This window comes from Eriocheir sinensis, unplaced genomic scaffold, assembly GCF_024679095.1.
Source record: "Eriocheir sinensis breed Jianghai 21 unplaced genomic scaffold, ASM2467909v1 Scaffold122, whole genome shotgun sequence".
Lineage (NCBI taxonomy): Eukaryota > Metazoa > Arthropoda > Malacostraca > Decapoda > Varunidae > Eriocheir > Eriocheir sinensis.
This window is the reverse complement of record NW_026110541.1, coordinates 57,275-80,009: the sequence shown is the minus strand read 5'-3', so window position 1 is coordinate 80,009 and position 22,735 is coordinate 57,275. Positions and strand designations below refer to the sequence as shown.

The 22,735-nt window shown below is 43.2% G+C and overlaps 1 protein-coding gene across 1 annotated transcript; it reads right to left on the bottom strand.

The window, feature by feature from the left end:
- Window positions 1-13,981: 13,981 nt before the first annotated feature.
- Window positions 13,982-16,753, bottom strand: LOC126989573 (zonadhesin-like). The gene is made up of 2 exons (XM_050848145.1): window positions 14,675-16,753; window positions 13,982-14,632 (listed from the first exon to the last, which is right to left on the bottom strand). The coding sequence occupies exons 1-2, from the start codon at window positions 16,545-16,547 to the stop codon at window positions 13,992-13,994; spliced, it is 2,514 nt and encodes an 837-aa protein (XP_050704102.1). The 5' UTR covers window positions 16,548-16,753; the 3' UTR covers window positions 13,982-13,991.
- Window positions 16,754-22,735: the final 5,982 nt, after the last annotated feature.

Sequence of the window (22,735 nt, the reverse complement as noted above, 5' to 3'; positions counted from 1 at the left end):
ATGTGTGTGTGTGGTGTGTGTGTGCTATTAGAGGGTAAACAGGAGACAGTCGTAGGTAGGAAGACTGGCTGGCAAGGTAACCGCGGGATGAGCTGAGTACATAGGGAAGGAAAAAATAATGTATGAGAAAAGAAGTATCGGCTGGCGTAGCAAAGTGATGGATGGATGAGGGGAAATAGCGGCTTACCAGACGGAAGAAATAGATGAATGGATTTAAAAGACGAACATATGGAGAGAGGAATATAGGAAGAGGTACATGAAAATAACAAAAGAGAAACAGCGTCATGCCGGAAAAAAAATAAGAGAATGGATTAAAATGAATAAATGAAGAAAAAAATCAAGAGAAGAGAAGGATGGATATGAAATAAAAATAATTGAACGATATATAGATGAAATAGAAGAATAGATTAAAACTAAAAGGTAAAAATTAAAGAATGGATGGAGGTGTGGAAGAAAAAAGATACAGGAAAAACTAGAAATAAAGTTATCGATTTAACTTCCAGAAACGGAGAGAAGAAAGCAAAAAAATGATGGCAAATAAATTAAACAAAGATACAAACAAAAACAAAAATATTATAAACGAAAAAAAAAAACCACCAGCTTCAGTAGACCACAGCGAAGTGAAAAAAACACATTTAACCCATCAAAGTTAGAAAGGAGAACATGCAACTTCCTAATTGAGCGTACCGGAGTGATGGATGGACGGAAAACAGATAGGAACAAGGAGAATAAACAGTAGAAGAATGGATATATATGTTTTTGCCGGCCAGAAACGCGTGTAGTGAACATTGAAACATCCGTGTACAACATCCAGAGTGAAACATTCGACCCGACGCGAACAGAGGAGAGCGAGAAAGATCTGATGGATGAGGAAAAGCTAAGATAAAACGGAGAGAAAAAATGGAAATGAAAGAAAAAGGAGAAGAAAATAAGAAAGAAAAATGTGATGAAAGCTGAAAAGTAGAAACAAAATAATAATAAAAAGATAAAGAATAGAAAAGTAAAACAAAGAAAAGGAAGAACGTTTGTATAGGAGAAAAAAGAAAAAAGAAAAAGGAAAAGCAAAATAAAGAGAAAACGAAGATTATATGTAAAAAAAAGAAAAAAAAAGGAAAAGATAGAAGTAGAGAGAGAAAAGGCAGAATATTTGCATGCCAACCAGCGACGTGAAATATCGACTTTGTGAAATATACGATTACAAGACAAAAAAGAAAACAGACGTGAGGATAAACTACACTAAAAGGAACACGATGGAAAAAGATAACCAAAAAGTATGTGGAATAAAGACCTCGTGAAATATAACATTAAAAAGAAAAGGGGGATGAGGATAAACTACGCTAAACAGAACACGATGGATGAAATACGCAAAAAAAAAAAAAAAAGTGTGGAGTATATTCATAAAACACTCGATACTTTACATATTCACACACACACACACACACACACACACACACACACACACACACACACACACACACACACACACACACAGGGCAAGCAAGACACCCCCCTTAAGCGAGGAGGAGGGCTAAGATGGATGGGTCAGCCGCGGCTCCCACCCCATCATAACCCTTCTCGTGTTCCTGCCCTGATGAACGTACGAACATACACCCTACCTCTACCCCTTCTCCTATCCTCTTTTTTTTCTAATCTCCCTCCCCCTCTTTCTTTCTCCCCCTCCTCATCTCCCTGCCTCTTTTTACTTCATATCTCCCTTCCCTTACTGCATTATCTCCCTTATATAGTTTCCAGCTTTCGTCTATTCTTCAACCGTCTTTGCAACACTCCACCATTCCTCTCCCCACTTCCTCCCCTCCCAAGACGACGAACCAGACTCCCCACGACCTCGTACACGGCTCATGTTTCCTTCACGATCCTCGCCGCAGATACAAGGCGCGCGGGGTCCTTACAAACCCGTGGACGATCATTGCCATTATTTACAACGCCGCCGCCACCCAACGACCGACCTCTCTCTCTCTCGCATGCTTCCTGCCGCCCACCGAGACAATGGGAAGGGAAAGTTTATATTACAGACATTCACACATACATAAATGCACACACATAAAGATAGATAGATATAGATATAGATATAGAACCGATACACAAATACGCACACATACACAAATACACATACATACATAGTTAAGCTAGCTAGACATAGGTAGACAGAGAAAGCCATACATACACACACACACACACACACACACACACACACACACACACACACACACACACACACACACACACACACACACAAAGGATTATATGATTAAAAAGTAAAATATGGACTTCGGCGAATGATTCAAACCTGTAAATGCAAAAAAAAAAAAAAAAAAAAAAGGCAAGTAAAGGTAAATTAAGTGCCTCGTCTTCCTCCTCCTCCTCCTCCCCTCCTCCTCCTCCTCCTCCCGATCGTCTCCCGCGGGTGAGGAGCGCAGCCTATCAGCCGTCATCGGGATTGCCAACAAACGGACGATCGGCATGCGAAAGACTGACTTATCGGGGCGCCTTGGGACGCCCCGCCGGCAAACAGATGATCGGCGCACGAGAATTACACGAATATCGGCGCCATCGAGAAGTGGGACCGACACGCGAAGACCTTGAGACGAAAAGAGCTGCTTGTACTCTCGACAGAAGGCAAAGACGAGCATTATATAAAACAGAGATCTTGGAGGAGGAAGAGGAGGATTACATGAAACTTAAGATCTTGAAGGAGAACGAGGAGCATCACATGGAACTTAAGAGGCCTTGGAAGAGGTAGGAGAATTATATATAAGAGAGCTTGGATGAATAAGAGGAACATTAGATGAAACTTAAGAGATCTAGGAAGAGAAGGAGGAGTAATATACGTCACAGAGACCTTGGATGAGAAAGAGAAGCATTACGTGGAACTTAGAGATCTTGTAAGAGAAGGAGGACCGGTTATTACATGAAACTTAAGGGCACTGGCGCTCCCTGAACTAGCAGATGAATGCATATCACTAACACTACTGCCGAAAAGAAAAGAACTAGGAAATTCATATGAGCATTAGAGGGATCAAATCAAGCCTACGAGAAGACAAAAAGAGTTATTCATGTAAAGCCCAAGGGGATCATGGTGCTAACAGAATCTTATTACACCTTGAAGATTCTGAGGGCCATTTAGACGCCGAGTTAATGCTACTCTGGGACATCGATAAGAAACGTATTACCACATAAAGAAGCCTATCAGTACATCACACACCTAACTTGTTGGACACTGGAGTAGTCAAAACTTGCAGGTGAGCAGAAAACAGAGAAAGAACCACATACCGGACTCCCCCCAAAACACCCCCATTACCACCCCTCATGTACTATCAGAACACTACACGAGTAATCATTAGGAGTCCCCAAAGCACACACATTACCACCTCGCACGGACTATCAGGATATCACACGAGTAATCAATGTCGCAAAACTGATCAGCGCGAGACACCAACAAGCCTGGCAGGGTATCGGGGATCTCTCAGGACTCACAGCAAGAAACAATGATGATAAGGAGGCAGCACGCTTACTAATAACTGACGGACAAGGTTGTGTAGCACTGTATGTTATAACGTCGGGATGGGCAGAGCAGGGTGTTAGTATCCGTCGGGGAGTTCCAGGTGAAAATAAACATATAGACAAGATACATGTAAAGACTCACGCATACCAACAAGACAAGCACCAGGAAAGATTTAAAACGCCTCTCGCATACTCTTTCGAGCCGTCTCAGAGAATCCAGCAATATATACACAAATACAAAATGCACAGAAAAAAATACAAGAAGACCCACTCACATATTCACTTCACGCTCTCTATGTACAAGACTTCCAATGAGAGACAACCAAGAACGAAGGAACAAAACAGCACTAAGGCCTCATCGTACGAACACACGTGAACAATACATAGGAAAGATTACAAGAACCCTTACTTACATACATACACAGGAAAGAAGAAGAAAGGCTGTACTAATAAACTCAGCTCACTCCCTTATGTACAAGACTTCGAGCAGCAGACAAACCAGGAACGAAGGAACAGAACAGCGAGAAGGCCTTACGTACGAACCCACAAGAACAATACATACGAGAGAAAACAAATGACCTTACTAATACTCACTTCAAACTCCCCACATACAAGATTTTCACCGCCAGACAACCAAGAACGAAGCAACAAACCAGCACTCAGGCCACACATACGACCCTTCCCTGGGCTATCGGGCGTCATCGGCGCGTCCCAACACACACGGCCCAAAACACACGGAAACGAGTCATCTATCTGGCGCCATCGGGAACACACAAAAAACGCCCACCGCCTCACACTCTCGGGCTATCGGGGGCGTCATCGGCGTCATCGGGGCCTAGTTTACGAGTCCGCCGCCAGGAACCGATCGCCAATAAATACTGAGAGATTATTTATTGGGGGAATCAGACGCAAAAACGACAATGACCAGTAAAATTGTCGAGACAAGAAGGTGAAAACATAAGCACAGAGCATACGACATCACCATCAGCCTTTAAATACACATGAAGGAGCAGCACCCGATTCCTAATAAATAAAGAAAGCTTGTTTATTGAGGGGAATCCAGAAGCAAAAACGACCATGACTAGTAAAAAGGACGAGGCAAGGAGCTGAACACATAAGCACAAAGCATACGACATCGCCATCAACCCAAAAATACATGGCAAGGAGCAGCACCCGATCACTAATAAATACAGAACGATTGTTTATTGAGGGAAAGTGAGAAGCTAAAACGGCCATGTCCAGTAGAACACCAAGACTGAAATGAGAAAACAAGAGAGCTATAGCATACGACATCACAATCATCCCTTAAATACATGCATGGTTAAGAACAGCAACCGATCGCTAATAAATACAGAAAGATTGTTTATTGAGGGAAAATGAGAAGCTAAAACGGCCATGTCCAGTAGAACGCCGAGACTAAAATGAGAAAACAAGAGAGCTATAGCATACGACATCACAATCAAGAGAGCTATAGCATACGACATCACAATCATCCCTTAAATACATGGTTAAGAACAGCAACCGATCGCTAATAAATACAGAAAGATTGTTTATTGAGGGGAACCAAGAAGCAAAAATGACCATCATCAGAACACCGAAGGACGAAAAAAGCAAAGAAAACAAAAGAGCATATACAATACGACATCAGTACCGAACCTTACAAACAGGGGAAGGAGGAGAATCCGATCGCCTATAAATATAAGAAGATTATCAGGCCGATCCAATGCAATCACGGCCCTGCCAAGGAGAGATACGAGGGAGAAAACCAAAACGGACATAAAACACAGGACATCGGCAAGCAGGATTTATATCTTAGTCTAGGGAGAGGAGAAGCAAGCGTTACCCTCTTCATATATTCTTCTCTCTTATTCCCTTCACTGACAGACTATATAGCATAATGAGGAAGGGAAAACATGTAGTCACTGATGAGTGAGTTCAATATACGTAGCTTCATCCATTTCCAGATTGCTTCTCTTGTTGATACTGATAAGTTTAATGCAATAGTCAACAGTCATCACATTGAACTATTTGTTTTCCGCCTTTCTTCCGAAGACAGATATTTAGACTCCATACACAGTCATACATAATCCCAATACATACACCCACAGACACAGACGTCTACTCTCAGAGAAATACAGACACACCATATTCATTCATACATCCAAAGCCATAGAAACATACACACACATACAGATATACAGACACACACCACTTCATGCATAAACATCCACACACAGCCACACAGACATACGCCACACGAGGGGGGCGCGAGCAAGGCACATCCAGCAACCGACCAACCGGTCACCAATAAACAAAGAAAGATTATCGGAGCTTATCTTGACGCCATCAGGACCCTGGAAAGCCGAGGCGGAGGAGGAGAAAGGCGAGCAAGCCGACAAAAAAAAGACGGAGAGCCAGTAAGCCACACACACACACACACACACACACACACACACACACACACTCGATATCACCGCCATACATCTATCTCGCGGCGGCCACAAATCAACCACACGATCTATTTGCCGCTTGGTTTATGGCGCCCGTGACCTTACACGCGAAAAAGGAAGCGAGGAAGATAAATAACACAAAAGGACAAAAAACACAGGAGGTCAGGAATAAAGAATACTGTAGCGCGCCTCTCGAGTCAGGGACGTGATGAATAACCGAGCGAAGTGTTACCGCGGCAATACGAATAAGAAACAGTAAGACAGAGGCCGCGTCGTGAAGATGGAAGACTTAAGTGTATGTGGAAAGGGGGGAGGATTAGAAGTGCGTGTGTGTGAGGGGGAGAAGTGTTGTTGAAGTGTGTGTGCGTGTGTGGGGGAGAGGGGAAGTGTGTGTGTGGGAAGGAGGGGGGAAGTGTGTGTGGGGGAGGGGAGGAGTGTTGATGTGTGTGTGTGTGTGTGTGTGTGTGTGTGTGTGTGTGTGAGAGGCAAGTTATTTCTGGTGTCTCTCTCTCTCTCTCTCTCTCTCTCTCTCTCTCTCTCTCTCTCTCTCTCTCTCTCTCTCTCTCTCTCTCTCTCTCTCTCTCTCTCTCTCTCTCTCTCTCTCTCTCTCTCTCTCTCTCTCTCTCTCTCTCTCTCTCTCTCTCTCTCTCTCTCTCTCTCTCTCTCTCTCTCCCCCCAACATTTTTTAATCTCGCAAAGAAACACTCAGCTTGCGATCGGTGTCCTAAACCGGGTCAAATTTACATCAAGAAGTCAAATAAGGCCGCCGATCGCTCGCCGATCGCTCGAGCCGATCGCTCGTAGGTCATGCCTCACCAGTCTCTTGTCCTTCTACAATAAAGTATTTGAGGCGGTAGACAGAGATGAAAATTATGATGTAATCTATCATGATTTTAGTAAAGCGTTTGACAAAGTTCCTCACCAACGACTGTTGCTTAAATTACAGGGTCACGGAGTAGAGGGTAAAGTTTTGAACTGGGTCAAGGCGTGGCTTAGCCATAGGAAGCAAAGAGTGCAAATCAATGGTAAAAGATCTGACTGGGGATGTGTTACGAGTGGGGTCCCACAAGGTTCGGTATTAGGTCCACTTTTGTTTATTATTTATATCAGCGACTTAGATACAGGAATTAGTAGTGATGTCATTAAGTTTGCAGATGACACCAAGATCGGTAGAGTAATTGAGTCGGATCAGGACGCTAGTATTCTCCAAGGTGAACTAAACAGATTGTATGACTTGGCGGATAAATGGTAGATGGAGTTCAATGTAGGGAAGTGCAGTATTCTGAGTGTAGATAGGAACAACCCCTCACATAACTATTGCTTAAATGACACTCTCATAAGCAAGTCTGGGTGCGAGAGGGATTTAGGGGTTTTAGTGATCTCTGATCTCCGTCCAAGGGCACAATGCATTCAAGCTAGAAATCGAGCAAATAGGGTACTGGGATTTATTTCAAGGAGCGTAAGCAACAGAAGCACCGAAATCTTCCTCTGACTATATTTAGCATTAGTTAGACCTCTTCTTGACTATGCGGTTCAGATCTTGTCACCTTACTATAGAATGGATATCAAAAAATATACGAGGAAAGACTCAAACAGTTAAACTTGCATTCTCTAGAAAGGCGAAGGGTGCGTGGAGACATGATCGAGGTTTATACATGGATGAAGGGCTTTAATAAGGGAGACATTCATAAGGTTTTGTTGGTAAGAGAACCGGGTAGGACACGAAGTAATGGGTTTAAACTGGATAAATTCAGATTCAACAGGGACATAAGCAAAAATTGGTTTACAAACAGGGTGGTGGATGAGTGGAATAAGCTTAGCAGTCATGTGGTGAGTGTCAATACAATTGTCACATTCAAATATAGATTAGATAAATTCATGAACAGCGATATTAGGTGGGGTTAGATACACGGGAGCTACACGGGAGCTTAGGTTCAGAGGAGCTGCCTCGTACAGGCCTACCGGCCTCTTGCAGACTCCTACGTTCTTATGTTCTTATGTTCTCTCTCTCTCTCTCTCTCTCTCTCTCTCTCTCTCTCTCTCTCTCTCTCTCTCTCTCTCTCTCTCTCTCTCTCTCTCTCTCTCTCTCTCTCTCTCTCTCTCTCTCTCTCTCTCTCTCTCTCTCTCTCTCTCTCTCTCTCTCTCTCTCTCTGGCAAATGAATGAAAGAAAGGCATGACAAAAGATGACGACAGGAAGAGAAACAGCACGACGAAGAGACTGGAAGAAAGGCACGATAAGAGATGACGACAGGAAGAGAAACAGTACGACGAAGAGACTGGAAGAAAGGCACGGCAAAAGATGACGACAGGAAGAGAAACAGCACGACGAAGAGACTGGAAGAAAGGCACGGCAAAAGATGACGACAGGAAGAGAAACAGTACGACGAAGAGACTGGAAGAAAGGCATGACAAGAGATGACGACAGGAAGAGAAACAGCACGACGAAGAGACTGGAAGAAAGGCATGGCAAGAGATGACGACAGGAAGAGAAACAGTACGACGAAGAGACTGGAAGAAAGGCACGACAAGAGATGACGACAGGAAGAGAAACAGCACGACGAAGAGACTGGAAGAAAGGCACGACAAGAGATGACGACAGGAAGAGAAACAGTACGACGAAGAGACTGGAAGAAAGGCATGACAAAAGATGACGACAGGAAGAGAAACAGTACGACGAAGAGACTGGAAGAAAGGCATGACAAAAGATGACGACAGGAAGAGAAACAGTACGACGAAGAGACTGGAAGAAAGATGACGACAGGAAGAGAAACAGTACGACGAAGAGACTGGAAGAAAGGAGAGAGAGAGAGAGAGAGAGAGAGAGAGAGAGAGAGAGAGAGAGAGAGAGAGAGAGAGAGAGAGAGAGAGAGAGAGAGAGAGAGAGAGAGAGAGAGAGAGAGAGAGAGAGAGAGAGAGAGAGAGAGAGAGAGAGAGAGAGAGAGAGCCGACGACTGCACCCTCTCCAGAACATACAAGAGGGAGGAAGCCCAGGACGTGATAGAGTCCGTCAACAGACAGTTGGCAGACATAATGGCCTGGGGAAAGAGGCGGCAAGTCAGGTTTGCCCCTGACAAAACCCAGGCCATGGTAATATCACGTTCTCGGGAGGACGCGAGGCAACTCCACGGCAGACTGAGATTCGGGAATGACACCATCCCTCTGCAGTCCAGCGTCGACATCCTGGGCGTGGAGGTGGACTCCCAGCTGCGGTTTGACCGTCACCTTGAAAGGGTGGCGCAAAAAGCCTCCCAGAAGGTGAACCTCCTGCGCCGCATGAAGAACCTCCTCGATGCTGAAGGCCTGAACACCCTCTATAAGGCACAAGTCCGTCCAGTGATGGAGTATGCACCGCTCACCTGGATGGCCAGCGCCCGCTGCCACCTCAACCTGCTAGACAAGGTGCAGAGGAGGGCTGAACGCCTCATCAACGGCACCCAGCACCACCGACCGAGCCAGTGGGAGACACAGCGACAACAACAACAACAACAACACCCACACGAAGGAAGGGCAAGACCAGCCACGAACCAGCTGAATAGCCTGGAGCACCGTCGCCGCGTCGCTGCCCTGACGGTGCTACACAAGGCACAAGTGGGCCTAGTGCCCCACCTGACGGACCTGAGGGCTACCTGGAGGAGGTCTGAGCGCAGCACGAGAACGGTGCTGAGCAACGCCTCCCTCCTGGAAGTGCCTATGGCCCGCTCCAGCACCCACCAACGTGCCTTCTCCATCGCAGCGGTGGTGTGGTGGAACAACCTCACTGCTGATGTGGATGTGACACAACTGTCCACTCAGCAGATGAAGGTTGCGTCCCACAGGTGGCTACTCCTACACCCACCGTAAATATGTATATGTATAATTGTATAATATATTGTATAATAATTGTATAATATAATCGGCAGAAGCTTTTAAATAGCTCCCCAACGGTCGGGGGAACTTTAGCATAGACAAATAATACTGCCATGTACTAATGTACTGAACACGTTTAAATAAAAAAAAAAAGAGAGAGAGAGAGAGAGAGAGAGAGAGAGACGGGTAGAGGTATAGTATTATCCCTTAGTATATTATATTGTGTTATGCAATTACTGTAAAGACAAGTAACGTTTATAAACACACAATCAAACAGTCATTAACAACAATGTACATATGGATCGGAAGGAAGGACGAAGAACTGAAGCGATGTAAATAAAACAATAATGTCGTCTTCTTATACTATATTGTGCAGCGCCTTTTATTTACAGCTCCCCCCACCCTGCACACTTGAAAAAAAAGCGAAGTTTCAAAAATACAGATCGAGACAGGTAACAACGGGAACTGAACTGCCGTAAATAAACAAATATAATCGTCTTAATGGAGCACTGTGCAGCGCCTTCTATGGAGTCTCCCACACACGCACTCCTTGAAGGTAAATTAAAGGCTTCGTACTTCTGAGTGTGTACCTGAGGCGGGCACTCATTTTGATTGGCCTGGCCTGGTAAAACGAGTATTGCTGCCACGACTCAGTATTGACTTGGTGTAGTTCATTGTACTTAAGACTCTCTCTCTCTCTCTCACACACACACACACACACACACACACACACACACACACACACACACATACACACACACTTCCCTTTTGCCTCCTCGCTTCGTTTCTCCTCTTATTCCTCTCTTTCTTTTTCCCTTCCACCCCCAGCACTACCACCACCTCCTCCTCCTCCTCCTCCTCCTCCTTCTCTTCCTCCCGCTCCTCCTCCTCCTCCTCCTCCTCCTTCTCTTCCTCTTTCTCCTCCTCCTCCTCCTCCTCCTCCTCCTCTCGAAGCCGGGAAGGAACTCATTACGGTGTCTGGGAGGCCAAGGGTACCTGTCCCTATACTACCCGGAGGCCGGCACCCGACACCTCGCGAGACTGACAGACAGACGGACGTACGGGAAGACAGACACACGGACAGGAAAATGCAGGTTGACACAAGCAGAAATATAATGAGTAGGTAAAGACACATGAAGTCAGATAGATGGAAAGGTGGGCAGACAAACAGATGCACAGATAAAGGCATAAACAAGCAAAAAGACAGGCCCAGGAGCAAACAAGTGCGACAGGAAGACAGACCGACGTACAGATGTGACGTTAAGGAGATAGCCAGACAGGTAGACAAGAATACACAAAACGGAAGGAACTAGATAACCCGGTGAATGATCAGACACGTATAAGAACAGTTATGAACAACAACAACAACGACAATAAGACAAGCAAACAGATTGGATTTACCGTGACATAATCTCTTTTACCCTGCAGTCCGTCTCTCTGCCTGTCTGTATGTTATGTCTGCATGTGAAGGTGTAATTAAGGATTATATATAACTTATTCCCACCTTAATGCAACGAAAAATAACCTACCGCTGCTAAAAAGACAAACTATCGCAGTGACACGGGCAAGAGAGACAAAATGACTAAGTTAAATAATAAAAAACTTAATAATGTCATTGCAATAGCCCATCGTTGAAATCAAAATTTTGAAAACAGTGTGTGTTCTAGTTGAATACAAGAGAAAAATGATAATCAGAAAAGTAACTCAGCATGCGCCTCTTCCTTACTCCTCGGCATTATCGTCCCCAGCCGCGTCAGAGCCCTCGGCAGGAGGAGAAAAGTACACAGGGAGCGGTTCGGAGTGTTCGATCCCTTAGAGTCTTACCACAGGCTGGACCTCCTCACACTCGGGCTGGACGTCCTCTCTAATCCATCAAACTTCTTCCCTAATCTGCGCTCAACTATAGGTAGTTTACCTTAAAATTTATGTTTTCTTTGTTTTGCTACGTTTTCCTAGTTCAACTCAATGGCTATCTTCTGTTAGTGTGCTTAATGTCCTTTCTCGGGTTTAAAGGGCCCAAATTGGCCTTTTAAATGAGTGCATGTGGCATTTAAATGTCCCGTTTTCTAGTGTTGACGTTCTCTGCGTTATAAAAGACAGAAATGTGGGGTTTTTGCATGCAAATTTGCTCTTTTTTGTTATTATTATTATTCGTACGTCTGACAGTGCAGCAAGCCACTGCCACGAGGTGCGTTACCCTGAAGCAGCTCGCTCTATGTGCAAGTGACAGTGCAATACTGGTTATTCTCTGGATACCATGCCGAAGAAGAGCGCTCTGCAGAGACAAAGGCATGAGCACTGTTCTGCCATGAGACAGCTTCAGCTTGCTTCAAGATCTAAGGAAGACAAAGCTGACAGTGATACGAATCCGAGTCCCCAAGCCTCGGTTTCTGCTGTTAGTGACCTCGCTTCTACATCAACTGTGGCCGCTTCACGCCCATCACTGCCTCTTCTAATTCCACCACCACCGTCAGGGGCATCCAGTAGTATATTTGTGAACACCACACGGTTTCATAGTCTCTTTGATAACCTTGTGTGTGGCCGATGTAAGAGACAAGTGACAGTGAACGTGACTGATAAGTGGCTGGATGCTGAGTGTTCTGTCCTTTGTTCCTGCGTTACTGAGAGGACAGCAGCCCCATCAACCGTGACGCATGAAGGAAAAGCACTGACCAAGACCAATATAGCCTTAGTCCTGTACAGCCTCACACACAACTTGGGCTTCCGAGGCTTTCAGGTGCTATCAGCAGTCATGGAGAGGCCCGCCATGCACTCCGTCGCATATGAGAAGCACGCCCACTTCCTGTACGAAGCAATGGACGCTCACTTCCCCAAGAAGATGGAATACGTCTACATGGACGTGAAAAAACGCTGTAAACAAGAGGAGGACGATCACACTGTTTTTTGTTTGTTTTTTGTCAGTAAAAGTTAATGAAACTTTAAATGCGTTTTTCTCAAAACCATACTTTCTAAATTCAAATTGCATAGGCTCTAAAACTAAGCGATCAATTCTCAATGTTTTTTTTTTTCAATAGAGAAAAGAATGAACAAAAAATTGCAGCCGGGATTTTTGCCTAAGCCCAAAATCTGATTTTTTATTATTATTTTTTTTTTTAATCGAGCCTCCCACGAAAAAAAAAATATTTAAATTCTAATTTTCATCCTATAAAAACAATGTGGCTGCAAAATATAGTACATAACTTTATCTAACTATTGTGTTGAGTAAAATTATGTAAGTTCATTTTCCTCGGAGAAGATTGAATTTTAAAAAATTACTGAAAAACTACAAAATGGCTTATAACTCAAAAACTACTGAATGTGGGAGAAACATCACTTGTATTGAAAATAATGTACGTTAAAAACTCTACTATGGGTAAACGTTTCAAACTGATTGGGTAAGAAATAACCGAGATAGCATTTTAACCTAGTTGAGCGCCTTAACAATGTCGCGAATCAGTCTTGCTTCTTTCCAAACTGGCCGAACCTCCTTCAACAGCCTCCTGACCACTTGATCAGTCTCCCTGCCGCGACAGGAGACAACTTCCTTCCTGATGGCCTGTAAGTGTTGCCAGACCGGCTCCACGTCCCTACAGAGGGCCTGAACCTCCTCCCAGATGGCGTCGATGTTTTGGCACAGCGGGTAGATCACTTCAGACATCACTTGAGCTTCCTGCCACAGGGACTGAACAACGTTCTGGATGGAGTTTACTTCCTCAAAGATGGCCTCCAAGTCTTTGACAACTGACTGGTGTACCAAGACCCACTGAGACGCGTCGCAGGTTCCGTGTATCTCTTTGAACTGCGTCTGTATTTCGTAAATCAACTGGATGTGACCCATAGGGGGAGGATTTTGCCCCTCAGGTTGTAGGAAGTCTTCGTAGAGTGACTCGACTCGGCAGACTGGCTGAGGTTCATCGCTGGCTTCTCGGGTCTTTCTGAACTGTGTCTGAACTTCGTAAATCAAATCAACGTCATCCATAGGGGGAGGATTTTGTCGTCTGGGCATAACGTCGTCACAATGTGAAGAGGGGTGTGTCTCACTGGCGGTGGCCAGCACCTGTCCTGGGATGGCCATGCTATCCTCTGGGAAGGCCACTGGGTCCTCTGGGCTAGTCAGCACCTCCTCTGGGATAGTCACCACCCCCTCTGGGCTAGTCACCACCTCCTATGGGCTAGTCACCACCTCCTCTGGGCTGGACACCACCTCCTTTGGGATAGTCACCCCTTCCTTTTGGATAGTCACCCCTTCCTCTGGGATAGTAACCCCCTCCTTTGGAAAAGTCACCCCCTCCTCTGGGATAGTAACCCACTCCTCTGGGATAGTAACCCTCTCCTTTGGGATAGTCACCACCTCCTCTGAGATAGTAATTCCCTCCTTTGGAATAGTCACCTCTTCGTGTGGGATAGTCACCACTTCCTTTGGGATAGTACCCCCCTCCTTTGGGATAGTGACCACCTCCTTTGGGATAGTGACCACTTCCTTTGGGATAGTCACCACTTCCTTTGGGATAGTCACCACTTCCTTTGGGATAGTACCCCCCTCCTCTGGGATAGTCACCACTTCCTTTGGGATAGTCACCACTTCCTTTGGGATAGTTACCACTTCCTTTGGGATAGTTACCACATCCTCGGGGATAGTCACCACTTCCTTTGGGATAGTCACCACTTCTTATGGGATAGTTACCACTTCCTTTGGGATAGTCACCACTTCTTTTGGGATAGCTAAAACTTCCTTTGGGATAGTCACCACTTCTTTTGGGATAGCTACTACTTCCTTTGGGATAGTCACCACTTCTTTTGGGATAGTCACCACCTCCTTTGGGATAGACACCACTTCTTTTGGGATAGTTACCACTTCCTTTGGGATAGTCACCACTTCTTTTGGGATATTTACCACTTCCTTTGGGATAGTGACCACTTCCTTTGGGATAGTCACCACTTCCTTTGGGATAGTCACCACTTCCTTTGGGATAGTCACCACTTCCTTTGGGATAGTCACCACTTCCTTTGGGATAGTCACCACTTCCTTTGGGATAGTCACCACTTCCTTTGGGATAGTCGCCACTTCCTTTGGGATAGTTACCACTTCCTTTGGGATAGTCACCACCTCCTTTGGGATAGTCACCACTTCCTTTGGGATAGTCACCACTTCCTTTGGGATAGTCACCACTTCGTTTGGGATAGTCACCACTTCTTTTGGGATAGTTACCACTTCCTATGGGATAGTCACCACTTTCTTTGGGATAGTCCCCCTCCTCCTTTGGGATGGTCACCACTTTCTTTGGGATAGTTACCACTTCCTTTGGGATAGTCACCACTTCCTTTGGGATAGTCACCACTTCCTTAGGGATAGTCACCACTTCCTTTGGGATAGTCACCAATTCCTTTGGGATAGTCACCACTTCCTTTGGGATAGTCACCACTTCCTTAGGGATAGTCACCACTTCCTTTGGGATAGTCACCAATTCCTTTGGGATAGTCACTAACTCCTTTGGGATAGTCACCACTTCCTTTGGGATAGTTACCACCTCCTTTGGGATAGTCACCACTTCCTTTGGGATAGTCACCACTTCCCCTGGGATAGTCACCACTTCTTTTGGGATAGTTACCACTTCCTTTGGGATAGTTACCACTTCCTTTGGGATAGTTACCACTTCCTTTGGGATAGTCACCACTTCCTTTGGGATAGTCACCACTTCCTTTGGGATAGTCACCACTTCCTGTGGGATAGCTACCACTTCCTTTGAGATATTCACCACTTCCTTTGGGATAGTCACCCCCTCCTTTGGGATAGTCACCCTCTCCCCTGGGATAGTCACCCTTTCCTTTGGGATAGTTATCCCCTCCTTTGGGATAGTCACCACCTCCTTTGGGAAAGTCACCCCCTCCTCTGGGATAGTCCCCCCCTCTTCTGGGATAGTCAACCTCTCCTCTGCGATAGTCACCTCCCCCTGCTGGACAGCCACCACCTTCTTCCGAATACTCAACATCTCATTTGTAAAAGTTCTCCTTTCAGCTGTGACTGTAACTACCGCCATTGGAACGGTCACCACTTCCTCAGAGAGAGTCACCAGCTGTTTTGAGCGGGTCACCATCTTTGGAACCGTCACGCCTTTCTTTCGAATAGTCACCCCTTTCTTTCGAATGGTCAGCGTCTCGTTCCGAACAGTTTTCCCGTCCTCTGAAATGGTCACCATCTCCACCGGAACAGTCAGCAACTCCTCTGAGATGGTTGCCGTCTGTTTGGGGGGGGTCGCCTCACCGGGGGTCACCCCCTCCTTCGGGGCCATCACAACCTCTGCGGTCACCCCCTTATTTTGGGTCACCGCGTCCTCGGGGGGCAGCACCACCTCGGTGATCACCACCTCCTTTACGACCACTAAGCCCCCAGTGCCCGGAAGGGGCCCGCTCTGGCAATGAGCGTCCTCTTCCTCTTCGTCCTCCGTGTCCATGGCCTCTTCCTCAGCCAGAGGCGCCTTACACAGTAGAGTGTCATTTTTGGGGCCCGTGTCGGCAACGAGGCGGGCACCGGGGAGCACCGCCTCGCCGTTGTGTTCGGGTATCGCGTGGGTGTTGCCGGCATCCATTGGCGGGGCTCCGGCAGCCGCCTCCTTCTCTTCCTCGTGCCACCGCAAGTCCGCCGCGGCCCGAAGACCGTTGGCGTCGAATGTCGCCTGCTCGCTGTGCAGTGCTGGGTTCTTAACGACGATCACGTCAATTACTTCCATTTCGGTTATACGGATGTATAGAAAAAAAAGTTATATTATGCGTCTGACGGCTTGTTGTGATTTGAGATGGTAGTTTATGAGCGGCGTCCACCATGTGTTGATCACGTGCTGGACCCGAATGATCAAGTAACGGATTGTTGGTTACGGCTGGAGCCTCACACCCACACCCACTCACCCACACATAAATATCTATCAATCTATCTATCTATCTCTATCTATCTATGTATCTATCTATCTATCTATCTGTATCTATCTCTATCTATCTATCTATCTATCTAAGTATATATATATATATATATATATAGAGAGAGAGAGAGAGAGAGAGAGAGAGAGAGAGAGAGAGAGAGAGAGAGAGAGAGAGAGAGAGAGAGAGAGAGAGAGAGAGAGATATATATGTATATATATATATATATATATTTGATTGTATATATATATATATATATATATATATATATATATATATATATATATATATATATATATATATATATATATATATATATATATATATATATATATATATATATATATATATATATATATATATATATATATATATATATATATATATATATATATATTAAATTTGAAGCATTTGGGGTGAATGAAAAATGACATTAGTTTTGTCCAGTTGGCTCTAGTTTTTTTTAGATATTTCTGAAATGCGTTTTTCGTATCTGCGAATCCGTAGACAATGATACTAATTGGATTACCGTTTTACTGGCACATGAATATTTCAAGAAAACCACATTTATTATGATATTTAGGCTATTAATTGATAATCAAACTGTCGAATAAATATACCACTTTCATTTAAGATTTCCGATTGTATATGAATACTTAAAATGTGGTATTTACTTACAGCATGCTACTATTTGAACACTGAACAAGGAAGAGCCACAACATTTTCCAGTAGTATTCTCATTTAAAACAAGGGATTAATGAAACATTATAAAATAAAATAAAAATATTTCCAATGAAATTTCAAACCCAAAGTAAACTAGGAAAATATATAGTTTAAGCTAGTCAACATATTGTCTCGCAAGGCCAATCTCGCAAGCTGTCCAGGTCACTGTACTTTGCTTCATCTGAAGGAAGATTCTCTTATATGACTTCCTTTTGTGAGTTTCCCACATACAATGACGCATAAGACTCCAGCAGTAATCGGACATCATGTGGACGTTCCATCGGCCTTGGTACCGCTCCTCCATAGTCTTGATGTCTTGGTGGAAACGTTCTCCCTGTTTTTCGCTTACATCACCAAGATTTTCAGGGAATCTGTCTAAATGGCTAAACAGGTAGTGGATTTTGATACTCATTCTTGTTCCCAGAGCTTGGAAGATTTTTAGCATCACTTCGACTAGCTCCTGGTAGTTACTTGATTTCTTTTTGCCCAGGAAGCTTTTCACAACTGCGACAAAAGAAGACCACGCGGCAGCCTCAGGCTCAGTCATGTGGGAGACAAAATTTTCATCCTTTATCAGCTTTCTAATTTGTGGCCCATCAAAAATTCCTGCCTTCAGTTTCTCATTACTCAGACCAGGAAATTCTGAGCAGATGTAACTGAAGCATGGACCATCTTGATCTAACGCTTTCACAAACTGTTTCATTAGGCCCAACTTGTTATGTAGTGGCGGCAGGATGATTCGATCACGGTTAACCAGCGGATCATTTATGACATTTTTCTCCCCCACAACAAGCTCCTCACGAATGGGCAAATCCTTCTTTTCCCAGTGCTGATTGTTGGCTCTGCTGTCACATGGAACACAGGTACTTGGTATAACTACTTTGCTGTCCTAACCAAAAAATAACCATTTTTAATTCACACATATGATCCATTTATGTTCATCATTCCACAGTTTTTGTAAAACCATTTTTAAACTCGTGTAGTGATCTTTCGATATTAGTGAATGGCCAATTGGAACACAAGCGAACTTGCCACCATTGTGCAGCAATACACACTTCAGACTTCGTTTAGAGCTGTGAATGAATAAACGCCACTCATCTGGATTGTACTTGGGCAGTTCCATTGCTGAAAGAAGGTCTTGGATGTTGTTCAAAACACTAAGTCGTCTTCTTCACTGAAATAACGAATACGTTCCTCGTCTCTGTTACAGTAAAATGTTATCTTAGCGTCAGAGTCAAGAACACGGTCTTCACTGAGACGGGAGGCCAAAATCGCAGCTGCCTCTTTTGACAAAGCTAGATCTCTAACAAAGTCATTCAGCTGTTCTTGTGTGTAAAGCTTTACTTTTGCAGTCTGAAAATCTCCCAAATACGAATGAATACAACTACTGAAATTTTTTGATGTCCAATATCTTTAAAAGTACAGCCAATTCAACAAAAGTAAAAGCATTCTCGGACTCAGCGACCCTGATTTACCCTAAAAACGTTTTAACATCCCGTGCCTTTTTTTTTTTTTTTTTTGGCCAGTTATAAATAAATAAATAAATAAATAAATAAATAAATATATATAGATATATATATATATATATATATATATATATATCTATATATAGATATATATATATATATATATATATATATATATATATATATATATATATATATATATATATATATATATATATATATATATATATATATATATATATATATATATATATATATATATATATATATATATATATATATATATATATATATATATATATATATATATATATATATATATATATATATATATATATATATATATATATATATATATATATATATATATATATATATATATATATATATATATATATATATATATATATATATATATATATATATATATATATATATATATATATATATATATATATATATATATATATATATATATATATATATATATATATATATATATATATTTATATATATATATATATATATATATATATATATATGGGGAGGCGGTGGCTGAATGGATAGCGTGATGACCCCGCGTTCAGGAGGACGCGAGTTCAACGCCCGATCGGTGCCACCAAGCTGGAATTTTTCAGCCGCCGCCGAGTGGCTTAAAACTACCCACATGCTGTCCAGAAGACCACCTATCAACCCGAACTCTAGATTCTAGGATTAAAGATGAGCTCCGGGAGGGCAGCATGAGTAATGCAAGATGGCGCCACTATAAACACTCGCCTGCGCCAGAACGGGCTCGGCCGACCGTCAGGCCCCACCGGGAAGAAGCCTTGGACCGACCATCAGGAATTCAGGATCCACCGGGAAGAAACCTACCGGCGCAATAGGCCACGACGTAAATATATATATGTTACAGGGAATATGTAAAACTAGGGATTACACGTAAACATTGAAATAATCAGGGATTTCATGTAATCGCTGTGACCATCAGCAAATACATGAAATCTCTAAATTTGGTAGGGATTTCGTGAAATCACTGGTTTATAAGGTGTCCTGATACACAAATTCCCTGTTTGGATGTTAGTGAATGTGTGTAATGGTTGTGTGTGTGTGTATGGCTGTGTGTGATGGTTGTAATGGTTGTTAACGACCTAACTGTTATCTCCCTTATTGTTTTCCTCCACCAATATCCTGTCTCTACCAGCAGTGCTATCTCTCTCTCTCTCTCTCTCTCTCTCTCTCTCTCTCTCTCTCTCTCTCTCTCTCTCTCTCTCTCTCTCTCTCTCTCTGCCGAATCTAGCTTTTACAATAAGGCCTTCAGCACAAACAACAGACTTCAGTCCCTTTGCTCACAAGAAACGTCCAGTTCGCTAACTTGTGGAACAATTTTTACTACGATTCAGACTTGTTCCTACCTGATGGCATTCACTTAAACCCTGTTGGAGCAGCCCGTTTCGGGAGGCTGCTCTGTGACCAAGTGGCTCTTCGAAAGCCAAAAAACGCGGAGGCGAGAGCACCAGCAGCTCCACCGTAAGGGTGAACTCAACCCGCAAAACTCCCGACTCGACTCAAATTAAAGCTTGCTATGTAAACGCTCGTAGCCTACGTAACAAATTTGAAGACTTAGAAGTCCTCGCAGCTACAAATCATTATCACATCATCGGAGTCACAGAATCTTGGATAGACACTTCAAATAGACATTTCATTGCGGAATATAGATTACCGGGTTATACCATCTTTAGTCATGAAAGAGAGAACAGACAGGGTGGAGGCGTTATCTTTTATATCCACAACTCTCTCCATCCAGTATCCGTGAAAACAAATATTATAACCAATGTAGACACGGTCTTCATTGAAATTAAAAATAAATCTCGTAAAATAGTAATTGGACTTATCTACAGACCGCCAAGGCAGACTCTTGATATCGACCACGCATTAAGTGAATTATTATTAGAAACAAGTAACAGCTGCGAGGCAGTAATTGTTGGGGACTTTAACTTGCCAGTGAAAAGATGGGGTGAACCGTTGAACTGTCATACAGGGCTCGACCTGTACACAAATTTACTAGAAAGTGATTTGCATCAACACGTTCAAGAACCGACTCGGGAAAATAATATACTTGACTTTATCTTTTCAACGACAGCTGATCTAGTTAACGAAGTAAATGTTGGTCCAATTTTTAGTTCTAGCGATCACCGAACAACCACATTCAGCATCAATATGAAAGAAAGTAAAGTAACTCCTAGTAAAGAAAAGGTGCCTGATTATCAGAGAGCGAATTTCGTAAGACTCCGATCAATTCTAAATAATTCTGACTGGACTGAAATCACGGCGGAAACAGATATTGATAAATCTTGGGGGGCCTTCACCACAATATTGAACAATGCCATAAGGGTATGCGTACCCTATCGTAACAGACGTTCAGCTTCTAAGAAGAAACCCAAATGGTGGAATAACGAAATTCAAAATAGCCTATCTCTTAAAAAATGCGTACACAGTAGATACATATCAACTCAGAGCGAGGCTGACAAACTAGAGTTGGACAGAATTCGCCGTAAAACCAAGAAATTAATAAAACGAAGCAAGAAAAATCTTGAAGAATATATAGCGGAAACAAGTAAATCTAATCCTAAAGAATTTTTCAGCTATGTAAATAATAAAAAGTCACTCACTTGTGGTATCGGACCGCTTGCTAATGAAAATGGTAACCACACGAACGATGAAAATGAAATGGCTACAATCCTAAATAACTTTTTCGCATCCGTATTTACCGACGAAGATTGTTTATCACCTCAACCGCCGGAGGTTAGAAGGGCCGAAAAGATGTTAAGTGGCGTGCTCATCGTAGAAAGTGACATTTTACGCACAATTGAAAAGATTAATGTAAGCAAAGCTCCTGGTCCAGACAAAATTACCCCTAGGGTCTTAAAAGAAATCAAACATCAAATTTGTAAACCGCTCTCCATCATATTCAATAAATCTTTAACAGCTGGAAAAATTCCGTCGGATTGGAAGCTTGCAAATGTCACACCAATTTTCAAAAAGGGGGACAAGTCTCATCCAGAAAACTATCGACCAATTAGCCTGACATCTATTGTTTGTAAGTTAATGGAGACTATCATTCGCGACAATATGGTGAAATTCTTCGAAGAAAATAATTAAAAAAAATAACTCGCAACATGGCTTCCATAGTAAACGTTCGTGTTTGACTAACTTACTTGATTTTTTTCACTATATTTTTGAGGTGTTCGATGACAGCAGATCAGTAGATATCATATATCTGTATTTTCAAAAGGCATTTGATAAGGTCCCCCACCAACGATTGCTCAGCAAACTACTGGCGCACGGTATCTCGGGTAACATTCACAATTGGCTTGCGGACTGGCTCTCTGAGCGGAAACAGAGAGTAGTTCTAAACAGTGTTACATCTAACTGGCTCGATGTCAAAAGCGGCGTACCTCAAGGATCAGTGCTTGGCCCCATGGTGTTCTTAATTTATGTTAATGATATCGATGATGGGCTCACTTGCAAAATATCAAAATTTGCTGATGACACAAAAATTGCTAGTAAAGTAACTGCGACACTCGACGAAGAAGCTTTACAATCAGATCTAGATCGACTTGCACGTTGGGCCAATCAATGGCAAATGAAATTTAACGTTGACAAATGTAAAGTGTTGCACATCGGAAAAAATAGCAATCGCGTTCGGTACGTAATGAATGGCCAACTACTTTCTGCAGTAAGTAAAGAAAAGGATCTTGGAATCACTATATCAAGCGATTTAAAGCCCGGTCAGCATTGTTCAGAGGTAGTTAAGA

Excerpts from the sequence above, each read along its gene's own strand:
- LOC126989573 (XM_050848145.1), bottom strand. The coding sequence starts at position 16,547 with ATGGAAGTAATTGACGTGATCGTCGTTAAGAACCCAGCACTGCACAGC. Across the intron at positions 14,633-14,674 it reads TGGTGACTATCCCAAAGGAA|GTGGTGACTATCCCAAAAGA; the intron begins GTGGTAACTATC and ends ATCCCAAAGGAG.